Genomic DNA, 13,677 nt, shown 5'->3' on the forward strand with positions numbered 1-13,677 from the left:
ATTTCTCATGTTCTGCTGGAAACCCAAAAAAAATTCATTCCACACTGTCATCCCTTTGTCCTAACCAGAACAACTCGATCGTGTCGAAGAAGGCATGAACCATATCAACCAAGACATGAAGGAGGCTGAGAAAAATTTAAAAGATTTAGGGAAATGCTGTGGCCTTTTCATATGTCCTTGTAACAAGTAGGTACTGGGTACCAGCTCTAATCTGTGGCGTCCAGTTTTCTTTCTTTCTTTTTTTTTTTTTTTTTTTCTTTTTTAATGTCAAAGTGAATGTCTGAAGTTTTGTCTTTTTTTTCTTTGTCCTTTTTCATCTGCTTCATTCTGTGGGGATAAAATACTTGTGTTTAATCAGAACAACTGGAACGCATTGAGGAAGGGATGGACCAAATCAATAAGGACATGAAAGAAGCAGAAAAGAATTTGACGGATCTAGGAAAATTCTGCGGGCTTTGTGTGTGTCCCTGTAACAAGTAGGTGCTGCCTGCCTGCCTGAAGCTTTGGTTTCCCAAGGCCCATCTCCAAGCCTTGACAAGCTCATTCCTGCTGGGTGCAAAGGCAGGATGAGTATGTGGCATGCAGAACAGATCAATACCGTCTCCAATGCATTCATCTCATAGCATAGATGATATTAGTGGGAGTTACTGTTGATGCATTAAAAATCAGGCATACTACAGTGAAAGCTTCACTGTCAGCAACTTTTATTGATGAACGTTTCAACATTTTCCAGAAAGTGTACCTCGAGACAGAGACTAATCTCAAGAAAGAGGCACTTTAGAGAACATAAAATCCCATAAAAGAGGGATTTTATGTTCTCTAAATGCCAAAAGCCAAAATGGCAGATTTAGAAAAGACTGTGGGTAAGTTGGGAAGATGAGAAACACGTATCAAGGTTTGATTTTGCAGAAGCAAAAATAACAGTTAATTTGGCCCAAACAAGCATTTCATAAGTTAGAGAGTATGACAGCGGTTCACCCTTTCAACTGCCCACCAGTTGCCAAATGGTGTCAGTGGTTAGACCGTAGATGCCGCAGCTGCACCCAACGCAGAGGCAAAGAGTCCTTCAACAAGAAGTGCTCAAGCCTTAGCCAAATTGGACCCATCCCTCTCCAATTCTTCCTCTTGGAAGACCTCCCTGTACACTGGCCGAAATGTTGAAATGTGTAGATTTTGCATGCACAACATCACAAAACATTCAACTCTTAAGGTTCTGCAATGCTTTTTTGGAATGTAGCAGAAATGTGACATGTGGTTATAAAGGTTTGCAACAGAAGGAACCTGAAAATAAGGGTTCTGGAAGGTAGTCTCCTTTGACTAGCAGTGAAAAAAAAAATGCATGAGCGATTGTCCAACATGCATTTGGAAAATTAAACCCGTTACCCGATCCCCCTCATCCCTCCCACTTCCCTTTGAACAGAAGCCTTTTCCCTAAAAGCTCTCCTGATCCTAGCTTTTAGAATAGAAATTGATGTCATTTCTAGCTGATTATATGACCATTCACATCCTTTAAACTTTGAGGCTGATTTAAAATATCCCACTTCCTGTTTAGGAGGGGGAGGGGCTCAATTTACAAATAAATTTAAACTTTTATTTTTTCTTTTTTTTGAGAATGATCTACAGTAAAGCCTGATTAACTGGAATCTAGCTAACTGGAACCCTTGAGTATATTTATACTTTTGCTCCTTTCCACTTTTAGCAAAAAGAGACAAATGAACAAGGAGAAAAAAAATCCCATCAAGAATTTTAAAGTGTTTCTCTTTAAGGTCAATCTAGGCAGTTTGCATTCTTTCACTCAGTCTCCATTCTATGTAACTTCTATATCCAATAGGACCAAACAGTAAGAGCTGAGCTGCAGAGGAATGGCCATCAGACACATCAAGAGAAACCATAACCAAGGAATGATTTGATCATGTTCACTGCCCTAAGACTCTGAGGCAGGAAAGTAGCTCAAGAATCTAACAGATATTCAACCATCACCCTTGAAATAAAATGTACCTCCATGGCCCACTGCTAATTAAGAAAGTCCAATAATTCACCAAAATGACATTGCTAAGCATTCCAGTTAGTCAAGATTTAACTGTATATCCTTTTCAGTGGCCACTTGCCCCCAGGTGAGATGTCTACCTGCTTTGTGATGAATTTCACAGGTACATTTTCCCCATCCATCAACTGTGTGTGGAGAAAAGGTGGAGGCAGGCCCCCTTCCCTCCCTGGGATGGATTCTAATGTTCAGATGAAATGATGACCCCTATGAATTCCACATACCAGTAGGCAGTAATTCCTTATTGCACAAGAGACCCTAACTGAGCTTCAAAGCTTGACTGAAGTGTTCTGTATTGTGTGTAAATAATGCTTTAAAAACCATGTGTCACAACGCAGTGGCTGGTGGTGCCCTGGACTCTCTGAGGGCTTCGCCCTGTCTCGGCATGTTTCGAAGGACTATGGTAGATGTCCGGCAGTTATGTGAGTCTATGTGCAGCATTGTGGGTGCAGTGATTCGCCTTCGTTCAGAAACGCAAACTTTCCCACCCCCTTGACTCTGCCAAAGATGGTATACCAGACATTTTACATAGCAGAAAGCATCACAAGGTCCATATAACTTCTGTTAATGTGAGGAGGGAGGAGATGGGGATTTGAAAAAACAACAACAACAAAGCCAGACTCTAAACTCCATTAAATTAGTTTTTGGATCCTATCCCACTAAGTGGGCCCCTGGCTCTTTAGAGCAGTGAATTCTGACTGCTCTAAGGCTGTGGTATTATACACTAGATTGTGGGAGTTGCTGAAATTCCATTTGTACAATTTTCCAATTTGTCTCCAAGGTTTCTTGGTCCCTAATCTTCAAATATTAGTATTAGAGCCAGTTTTAATAAATGGCTATGGTCCTCCACTAAAAGAAAAAAAAAGATTAAATTCTGGTGTCTTATAATAGAAAATGTAAAAATGGGACCAAAGGAAGTTCTGTTCTTGGACTAAAAAGCATGTGGTTTCTACTATGCAAAGAACCTAAAAACATCTTTGATTGCTCAATTACAACACACCCACCAAAATATGCTGCACATGTTTCTATTGGGCACAACAGGTATGCCTGGATTTTAAGTTTTTCTCCAAGGCAGCTCAGTGAAATATGGCCTACGGAGACCACACCATTTCCAGACCACTCTCCCCCACCACATCCCAGGATAGTTTGAAGTAGGAGTCTGTAACCACTCCCATCCTGCCCCTCAGCCCAACAAAGAAGCTATTGAACTGCGTTTCAAATCCTCATGAAGGCTATTACTGTCCTGCTGGTGCCTTTTTTGAGAATGGTCAACTTCTGGAGTAGTTTGGCTTAAATGAGAATGCTTCACTTTCTACTCATGCCTGTAGCTGGTGCATGAAGAAGATGTAGAGGGATTTCCCTTTTTGGTGCTAGATGGCTTGTTCTCTCTTCTATTTTCCTGCATTCATTTCACTACGCTTCTTTTACTTTTTGTCTCTGTGGACAAAGGTTTGTACATCGATTCTGGATGTATGGTAACTGTTTGGAAGTACCGATATATTATCTAATTCAAATCACTCTAGAGGCAACTCACAGACCATCACGCTTGGCCAACCACCAATCCTTTATGTTCTCCATGCAGAGTGGAAATGCTTGTTTCCACACATGCATTGGGGGAAAACAATTAAACAGGGAATCTTTGCATGATGGTGTGTAAAAACTTGGTCCAGTATGTTTTTTTTGATGACAGTGTGTTCCTGTGGTGTGATGTACACACTCTACTTGGCAGTCTTGTTTTGTGTCTGTCTGCCAGTATGTTTTTTTCTGTGTGTTTTGTGTCTCAAAATATAACCGTGTCATTGAAATAGAACTGAATGTCCTCTAACTACCTTAATCCCTGTCTTAAATCCAACTAAACTACAAAAACAAACCAAAACAAGAACAACCCGCAGGCAAAAGTTGCCATCTTGACAATTGCAATTGACTTGATTGGAAATGAAATCCTGAGTAGCTGAGGCATGGTGGTGGCCAACACTTTGGGTCCAGATTATGATATATCGGTATTCTCTAATGCCTCGAATTAAAACTCATTCGCTTGGTTCAGTTCTTAGCTTGAAGAGGTAACCGTTGTTGCGAGCTTGATGCTCTGCCCCCTTTGCTTGTCACTCACCCTCTTTTTTGCATAGGCTTAAATCAAGCGATGCTTACAAAAAAGCCTGGGGCAATAATCAGGATGGAGTTGTGGCCAGCCAGCCTGCTCGTGTGGTGGACGAACGGGAGCAGATGGCCATCAGTGGTGGCTTCATCCGCAGGTGAGCCTTGTGCAGATGGCGCTATATAAGTTATCTACTTTTGAGTGACAAACCACTCTAACCTGAGTGGTTCTTAAAACAACAACTAGGGAGTTCCCTAGTGGTCCAGTGGTTAGGACTCCTTGCTTTCAATCCCTGGTCGGGGAACTAAGATCCCGCAGGCTGCATGTCGAGGCCAAAAAAAAAAAAAAAAAAAAATCATTTTTCTATTTCTGAACCTCTATGTTGGCTGAGTAGGTCTTCCAAGAGCCTCTCTTGGGCTCACTCATTACATGCACCTGGGTGCAGGATGATCCAAGATGGCCCTCCTTGCTTGTCTGGTGGTGGGCTGGAGCTGTGGGTAGGGGACATCTATTCTTTTCTATGTGGCCTCTCCAGCAGGAGAGCCGAGGTTTCTTGCACTGTGGTAGCAGCAACCTAAGGGGCAGGCTCTGATGAGCAAACATTTATCAAGCCTTTGCCCACATTACATTGGACAAAGCAAGTCACATGACCACATCCAGCATCAGTGTGGCAGTAAAGAGGTGTCTCATTCCGTGAGTTTAATTGGACAGAACTTATGAAAGAGATTATTTACAGAGGTGTGTGCAGGGTCAATAATAAGGAATGGCGAAGCACTTATGAACTAAGAATAGCAGGAAGAAACCTGAAGGGACAGGAGAGAGCTGTCACCAGAACCCAACTGTAGTTATGGCTATGGGCAGGGGCTGTGGGTTGATGCAGCCACTGTCAAACCCAACAGGAAACTAGAAAGGGAAATAAATGCCCCAACTCCTCAGTCTCTTGTCCTCCAGTCTCTCACTGGCCATTAGACAAAGCCTAATGGAAGGCAGAGTAAGAGAACCTGGGTGATAAGGTTGTAGAGAGGTCAGCCTCTCTGGGCAGAGAGCAAAGAAGGCCAGAGAACAGATATGGGGGTACAAATAGAGAATAATGAGCAGACCTGAATTCTTATTAATCATTTCTTTTGAGATCTGGAAGTTAAAGCTAACCTAAACATCTATTAAAAAATCTCAAGTCACACAGATATGCCAACTCAGAACTAAGCTCTCGAGATCAGAAAATATTAATAAGAACAAATATCCCTGTTGCTAAAAAGAAAAGGAAAAAAACTATAACTTTTTACAGGTTACTACACTAGGACTCAGCAATGACTAGGGTTGCTGTTTGTACAGCCATCTATACCCAGACCTTTGTAGCTGAGACTGCCAACCAATAACCCAGATTCAAATGAGTCACTGCCATCTGTGTATAAAGGTCTAGATATCTACCTAGAAATAACAGATGACAAGTCTATTCATGTTTCTATTTGCTCCAAGGGAAACCAGACCAAGGGTCCTCAATCCTGGCTACACATTAGAATAACCTGAGCAATTTTTAAAAAGTATCAGTGCCCGGACTTAATCCACACCAATTGAATCAGAATTTCTAGAAATGAGATCCAGATATCAGTAGTTCTTAAAGCTCCTCAGGTGATTCTAATGTGCAAATAGGGCTGGGAACCCTGGAACCAGAAGTATGCCTTAGCTGCTGAAGATCATTTAAATAAGATTCTTTTCTACAGAAGAAATCTAGGAAGTTCCCCTTTAACTTTATCTGGCCTGGACTGCTTTAAAAACCTTAGAGGGGCAGTCTGCATTGGGATTTACCATGGGGGATGGATTTTAACCCCTCTGAACATATTTTAGCCCATCACCATCTGTTGTAGAAAGATATTAGTTAGCCAGACATTCTGGAATAAGTACCTACTGTTTACAGTAAAGAGTTAGTGCCTTCTTAACTTTCAAGCTGAGCTATGAAAAAAATGGGAAGGCACTTTGAATAAGGCACTTTGAGAGCCAACTCCTTCTTCCCCATTCAAACTGAAACAATAATCTTTTATCACAGTTTTCTTCCTTGAAATCACCCATTCACAATGCCACCAAAAACCCCATAGCATTGCAATCTGAGCAAGTAAAAATCATCTTGAACAAGTAACTCCCTTTGGAATTCTTGGGAGCAAACAGGATTAAGGGGAAGACTGTAATTCTCATTACTCTTCCCATTGATGTTGGCCCCAAATGGGGAAGAAGATGAGTGGAGAAATTCTCTGACTTAGTACAGTAGCTTTTATTTCATTCTAAATTTGAGTCTTGGAGATTTTGACTGACATTTCAGAAAGAAAAACATAGTTTCTAACTAGTTCCTTTCTCTGACCTGGAATCCTCCCAACTAATCCTCCCAGCTGATTTTACCCTTAAAAAAATGAAAATTGGGATAAACATATGAAGGGAGGAAATGATGTGTTGGTGGAAGCAAGAGAAGAAGATAAATTAATCTATTTAATATGCCTTCTTTAAAAATAGAAATGTAAGTGTTCAATAATGCACTTTAAAACATCATTTTCCAATGTACAAAAGCTAACATGTGTTCTTGTATAGAATAGAAATTTTAAAAGGATAGGATTGATACCTAGAGGTCTACATATTTTCCCTAAACTTTGGGTCCTTGGTATTTGAGTTTTTTCCTGTCTTCTAAAAACTGCTCTTTGATGCCCAGGGTAACAAATGATGCCCGAGAAAATGAAATGGATGAAAACCTGGAGCAGGTGAGCGGTATCATTGGAAACCTCCGTCACATGGCCCTGGATATGGGCAATGAGATCGATACACAGAACCGCCAGATCGACAGGATCATGGAGAAGGTGAGCATGTGGCATTCAGCAAGTTTCCACTGCTTATCACTTCCTCTGAAATAACCACCGAGGAAGTGCGAAGGGCATAACAAGACCCTCAAACCATGACTTTGGATTCAGGCGTTGGTAGATAGACATTTTCCCCTTAATTTTCCAAGACAAAAATCCAGCAACAGATAAGTAAATAAGTAAATAACAGGGTAGAATTTAATCTAGCAGAGGCACCTTTACTTCAGGCATTGTGCTAGGAATCAAAGGACATATTAAGATGAGAAAGACATCACCCCAACTGTCAAGAAACTCACAGCCTACAGAAGGCAGTGAGCTTCAGATGAAAATATAATTTGCCAAGAAAGCCACACATCAAATGCTAAATCAGGTTAGATGAGGAAAGATTTCAAGGGTCAGGGGATGGGAAAATCTCCAAATAAAAAGGTTGAATTTGAATTGAGTCTTAAAGGATGGTTAGGAGCTTGTCAAGTGGAGATGATGTAGGAACAGAATCAGGAAATGGGCAAAAGAATAGTTATTTTAGGTTAGCCAGATGATGAATATGAGCTTTGATTTTATAAGTGCCAGAGCTTTAATGATAGTTCAAAAAGGCCCAGATTCCATTTCCAGTTCAACAGTGCACATGTCCAGATCTCAAAGTAGGGAACATAATCTGTTGAAGCTGCGTTCACATAAGGACACCAGGTGTCATGCTAAGACTGAGCTGAGCCCCCTAGTGTCAACATGAGGCATAAGGAAGAGTGGAGACAGTAGAATGGAAAAGGTAGGTTTGGGCTTGAGATTAGGAGGAAACAGAAAGAAACACTGGAAAGCTCTTATATAAAGATTTGGGGCACCCAAACCTGGTATTCTACACTATGCAAATCTGATTCAGTCTCTATGTCTTTGTATTCCACCCCCTCCCCAATCAGTAGACTCCTAAATATTGCTTATAATCTCTTAAAGGTGTCCAAATGCCAACAGGGAGAAATAGACACATTATGGGTTTAATGGTAATTGTGCATCTATAATTGATTCTACTTGGCTAATCTTATATTGTGTGAGTTTATCCCTTGGAATATATTGAAGTTTTGAGCCTGAAACCCTGAGTTTCTTTTCAACAACTCATTCCACTTTGGTAGGTGGAAGAAGGATGGTTTTTGAGATCTCTTGAATCATAAGGCTAAATACTCAGTTTCTTAGTACCTAAGCATTCTCCACTGACTTGAGAAAGGAATGAGTAGACATAAAGGGAACGCTTTGCCCTATTGTGTTCTGTGCACTTTATATTAAAAATATTTGATTGCATAACACTTTGGCTAATCAATATTGAGCTACACAGATGTCAATGTTAGTTGACAAAATACTTGTGCTCTGCCTACTTTACAAGTCATGACATACTTATTATTGTTAAGAGCCTTTGACACACTAAAGCTTTTAAAGCTTTTAAAGCAAATCAGTAGATTTTCAGAACAATATTGAGAGTTTCATAAAGCACTGGAGCCAACAGAAAAGGACCTAACCATTACGGCCCAGAAAAATGAACTAAGAAATAATTGCTGAACTACCTTCCAACAGGAAAATGATTTTTAAAAAATGAAGAGTAGTCATTTTCTATCAAATGACCCAATTGACTCAGATGTAGGGAGATAATGTATCTCTAACTCACTTAGAGTCCTAGAAGGAGAAGTTCTACTAAAAAGGAGGGGTCAAATCTTTATTGATAGAGCTGGGCTTTAAGCAAGCTGTTTTCCTGGAAAGGCAAGTGACATCTTAATTCTGCCACTTTGTATTTCTAGTTCTCTTCTTTAGGAGAATACCTTTCATTCTGGGCCAAGTTTGCTACAAGAGCAAAGACATGTGCAGTTATAAGGTTTAATCAAAAGTCAGACAAGTGGATAGGAAATAGTCATTACAGTTTATATCATCCTTGAATGCTGAATTGCTTAAGAAGTAAGGTAGGGGTCTAGTTGCCATTGAGTAACTAGCCTTTTTTTCCACTCAAAATAACAATGTGGATATGATTGAGATAAAGCCCATTTCAACTCAGCATTGCTCCAAATGATACATGTTACATGAGCTACACAATTATTAGTAGACCTCTACCTTCTTGTGCAAGTTCTTACTTCTGATAAGAGGAAATGGTGTGCAAAGGTCTCCTACATATCTAAGATTAAATCACACTGTAGAACAAAGAGAATCTTCTGATGTTTCTCCCATATTCTCTCGTGACCCCAACAGCAATCTTCACCCAACTTCATCAGTCATGATCCTTTCTCATCACTTCAGTTAGCAGTGAAGTTTTGGGAGTCCAAAACAACCCAATTTTCAATACATCCCTATGGACTGTCAAGAAATTACTTTGTCTATTTAAAAACCTTGTTTTCTGATTTAGGATATTTATATATAGACAATCTTCTAAGGTTAAAAAGCTACGATTCTCTTAGAAAACTATTAAAATGGGGCAAGTTTATATCAGATCTTTATGGGAACTGTTGCTAAGGAAACAACTTAGTGATGTTCAAACTTGGACTTAAAGTTGTCAGTGGAAGCTGCTATGCACACATTGAAATACGGTGAAGTTGAAGTTTTAGCATTGCTCACATTCTCTCATCAACAAGGAAACATGGAATGTGAGAACTAAGATCTTGAGTACCAGCAAGGTTTTCCTGCTCACCAGCTTCATGACCTGGTTCCTCTCCTGAAAGATAATAAGAGAATAGTGAAAATCTGGGGTCAGAGCAGGCTGCCATGTGGGGTAGTGAGTATCCACTTCTGGAAGTCTGAGCTGTGGCCTAAAATCTACCTGTCATGGTCTGAAGTTGAGATTTCCAGAGTGTTCGGAAGGGTGAACGAAACAGCCCCTTCTACCTGTCTTACTGGCTTTTTTGGTAGGCATCCTGGGTTTCTCACAAGGGCAAATCATGTACCATATCTTGAGTATATTAGCAAGTTTAGGATTCTCTGCATAGAAACATGAAAGTTGGAATGGGATATATTGCATAAATAAAGTCCTAAAAAGCATATAAATAGAATAAACACAGACACATTCTCCAAATACCAGGAAGACATCTAAAATAAGATTATCTCAGGAGTTTTATCTAAAAGCACTACTGTTATATAATATAATAAAGATATGGCATTTTTGTATTGTATGGGCTTGAATTTTGATATGCTTCAGAAATAATTCAGGTGGACATCCCAGATGGTTGTTAAAGATAGGTCTGTTCCAGATCCTTTGAGGCTATCCAAAGAATAACCTCATGATCTACTTCAAAATATCCTCTTGTACCATCATGTGAAGACTTGCCAGTGCATTCTTAATGTAAGAAATCCTAGAATGTTTGCCTCCAGAAGTGCTATCCATTTTTAAATGGATGATTTTTCTCATTTGAACAGTTCTCAAATTTAAGTCTGGAAAAATAGAATAATCCAATCTTCAGGAGCATTTCACATTGGTCTGAGCCTCTCATTTTCCTTTGTACCAAAGTGTCATTATTTCTGTAGCTGAAGAGGGAATACTTAAGAGCCAAGTAAAATTGGAGAGAATACCCATTTTCCAAATTAGGAACCTAAGGTCAAAAATATGAATCTATAGATCAAGGAAATCAAGGAAAATTAGTGTTCTATCTTATCTGTTTTGAAGTCAACTCTTAATTACCCAAACAGATGGTAGGGAGCCATTGCCAAATAATTCAGAGTTATGAATAACCTAGAATTATTTTTCATTTTAACTTGGCAAATTTCTATTTGAATATTGATAACTCTAGTGTCCTGGGAATTCACAATTAAACTGAATAAAGAAGACACAACTTGGTGGAGATTGGAAAGCACCAAGCACAGTCACAGACGCAAAATCAGTAACCGTTGAGTAAATACTGGTTGATATAAAAACAGTCCAGTTTCCCTATACTGCCTCTTAGCTTCCTTCCCCTCTTCCCAGGCTGGAGAGGGACAGACAACATTACCAATCATAATAGAGCAAAACAACAGCCTAAAAAGAATTTTTGTCTTCCCTTCTACTTGCTGACTCATACATTTCTCAGTGGTGTCAGGAATAGTTTATTTTCTGGAGTTTAAAGGTATATCCAGGTAGCAGACCTGGGTTTCATGATGCACGCAGAGCAAAAGGTAACTCAAGCAGTGAAGCGGTCAGTCAAGGCACAAAATGATAGTAAATGTTCCCCTGCTAAAACAAGCCAGTTATAACTCATAAGAGTAAGTCTTCAGAAATGGGGCTAAAAAATTATTAAACATCCTTAAAAGCAAACCACGTTTTCACCCAATAACAATAATTACAAGATAAGGTATGTTGAGCCCTTATTCTTTGCAAAACATTATTCTAAGCATATTTTGTGTATAAACTCATTTCATCCTCATAGCAAACTTAAATAGTAAAATGACTAACATAGTGACTACCAGTGTGGACGCTGACTCCAGGGTGCTGGCCTTCTGACTCTGGTTTCCTCATTTTTTAGTTCTGTGACATTAGACAAATTGCCTAAATCCCCTCTGCTTAGTTTTCTCACTTGGTAAAAGGAGCTAATAACAGGATGTACCTCATAGTTGATGTCAGTCTTGATGTTGTCAAAGTTGAATGAGTGGAACTGTGCTCATTAGCAGTGTTCTTTATTATCCCCAGCTTATAAATGAGAAAGCTGAGGCCGTGAAATGTTAAGTAATTTTCCCAAAGTGACACTGCTAATAACTGTACAAATGGCAGGAATTCAACTCAATCCAACAGATGTGAATGCCTGCCATAGAAGTCACTGAGTGTCATTCCAGAAGAGAAAGATAAATGATATAACTCTGCTTTCCATAGTAGGGAAGAGTCATGAGAACTAAGATCAAGCTTCTGTGATCATGTCCAAGTCCAGCCATAAGCAATGATTCTGGGAACACAAAAGAAGGCATGGTTCATTCTGATCAGGGAAGTCTCAAGATGCCTTCACCCAACAGGAGGAATTTGAACTAGACCCAGAAGGATGAATGGAATGTGAATGGGTAAACTGAGTTCTGTTTTCTTTCCCCTTTCTCCAGGCTGATTCCAACAAAACCAGAATTGATGAGGCCAACCAACGTGCAACAAAGATGCTGGGGAGTGGTTAAATGTGCGCATCTGTGTCCTCTTCCAAATGCTGTCGGGCAAGATGGCACCTTCATGCTTTTCTCATGGTATTACCTAGTAGGTCTGCACACATGCACACATCAATCTGCCCCCATTGTGAATGTTGTCTTGTGTCATCCATCAGCCCAACAATACTATGTGTCTTTTGTTCTTTCTGGGTCTCTTTCTTTCCAAAGGCTGTATATAGTGGTCATTTGGTGGCTCTAACTCCCTACATAGGATGTCTTGGGTTTCATTTTTTCCTTTTCTCTCCTCAGTGGCATTTGCTGAATGACAACAATTTAGGAATGCTCAATGTGCTGTTGATTCTTTCAATACACAGTATTGTTCTTGTAAAACTGTGACATTCCACAGAGCTACTGCCACTGTCCTTTATTTGGGTGTCAGGCTCTGAAACTCTCAAAATTTGCTGTCTTTGGTTCCTCATGGCTGTCATCTGTCTTTATGATTTCATGATTAGACAATGTGGAATTACATAACAGGCATTGCACTCAAAGTGATGTGATTTATGCATTTATGCATGAGAACTAAATAGATTTTTAGATTCCTACTTAAACAAAATATTTCCATGACAGTAGCATACTGATGAGAAAACACACACATGAAACAACAGCAACAACAGCAAAACAACAACAAAGCATGCTCAGTATTGAGACACTGTCAAGATTAAGTTATACCAGCAAAACTGCAATAGTGTCACTTTCTGTCAATATTTAGACTTATTAATCATAATCATCCTTTTTTTAAAAAAAAAAATTTTTAAAAGATGAGTTAAACACGCTCACCATTTAACAATTTCCAGCAAAATATATGTTTGGCTGAAACTATGTCAAATGGATGTAATATAGGGTTTGTTTGCTGCTTTTGAAGGCTCTGTTTTGGAGAAAGCAACCTTGCTGTGAAACAGTGTGGAGATGTAAATTTTATAAGGCTGACTCTTATTAATCACCATTTCCCCTGTGGTTTGTTATCAGTACAATTCTCTGTTGCTTAATCTAGAGCTATGCACACCAAATTGCTGAGATGTTTAGTAGCTGATAAAGAAACCTTTAAAAAATAATATAAATGAATGAAATATAGATAAACTGTGAGATAAATATCATTACAGCATGTAATATTAAATTCCCCCTTGTCTCCTCTGTCAGTTTGTGATGTGATTGACATTTTGTAGCTAGTTTAAAATTATTAAAAATTATAGACTCCAGATGTCTGTTTTGATTTCTTCATGGACCCCCGTCTGAGTTTGTACTCACATGAGAAGAAGAAATCTGGCTACTATCCCATTGCTCCTAAGAAGTCAGTTCTGTGTGCTGAGGACACTGCATGGAAAAAACAAAGGTGTCCCTTCTAGACACGATCCAATGACAGCCGAAACTTGGCTTGATTTTTATAATATGTTTCAGAAATGCTTGCGTGTAGATTCAGCGTTGTCTGTGGGGGAAATGTAGTTCAGCCAGAAGGCATAGAAAAAAATTCCACGGGAAAAATATCTGTGGTACTCAGACTTGGCCATACATTGATTGAGGTATATCAGGTGTCAATCAACTCTCATCTTCCTTCCTGTCTCCAGTATCCCCACCAAACTTAT

The 13,677-nt window shown here is 39.4% G+C and overlaps 1 protein-coding gene across 2 annotated transcripts in view; it reads left to right on the plus strand.

Annotated features, from left to right (window-relative positions):
• SNAP25 (synaptosome associated protein 25) overlaps positions 1-13,293 on the plus strand; it is a 30,294-nt gene extending 17,001 nt beyond the window's left edge. Inside the window, exons 4-7 of one of the 2 annotated variants that reach the window (XM_007101504.3) lie at positions 69-186; positions 4,171-4,296; positions 6,835-6,979; positions 12,002-13,293. In XM_007101504.3, coding sequence (XP_007101566.1) covers positions 69-186; positions 4,171-4,296; positions 6,835-6,979; positions 12,002-12,070 — 458 coding nt within the window. In that variant the 3' untranslated portion in view covers positions 12,071-13,293. Of the gene's footprint in view, positions 1-68; positions 187-358; positions 477-4,170; positions 4,297-6,834; positions 6,980-12,001 lie in introns of both variants that reach the window. The other variant, XM_007101503.3, reaches the window with a different exon arrangement.
• Positions 13,294-13,677: the final 384 nt, after the last annotated feature.

Source organism: Physeter macrocephalus, chromosome 14 (assembly GCF_002837175.3).
Source record: "Physeter macrocephalus isolate SW-GA chromosome 14, ASM283717v5, whole genome shotgun sequence".
NCBI classification, from domain to species: Eukaryota; Metazoa; Chordata; class Mammalia; order Artiodactyla; family Physeteridae; genus Physeter; species Physeter macrocephalus.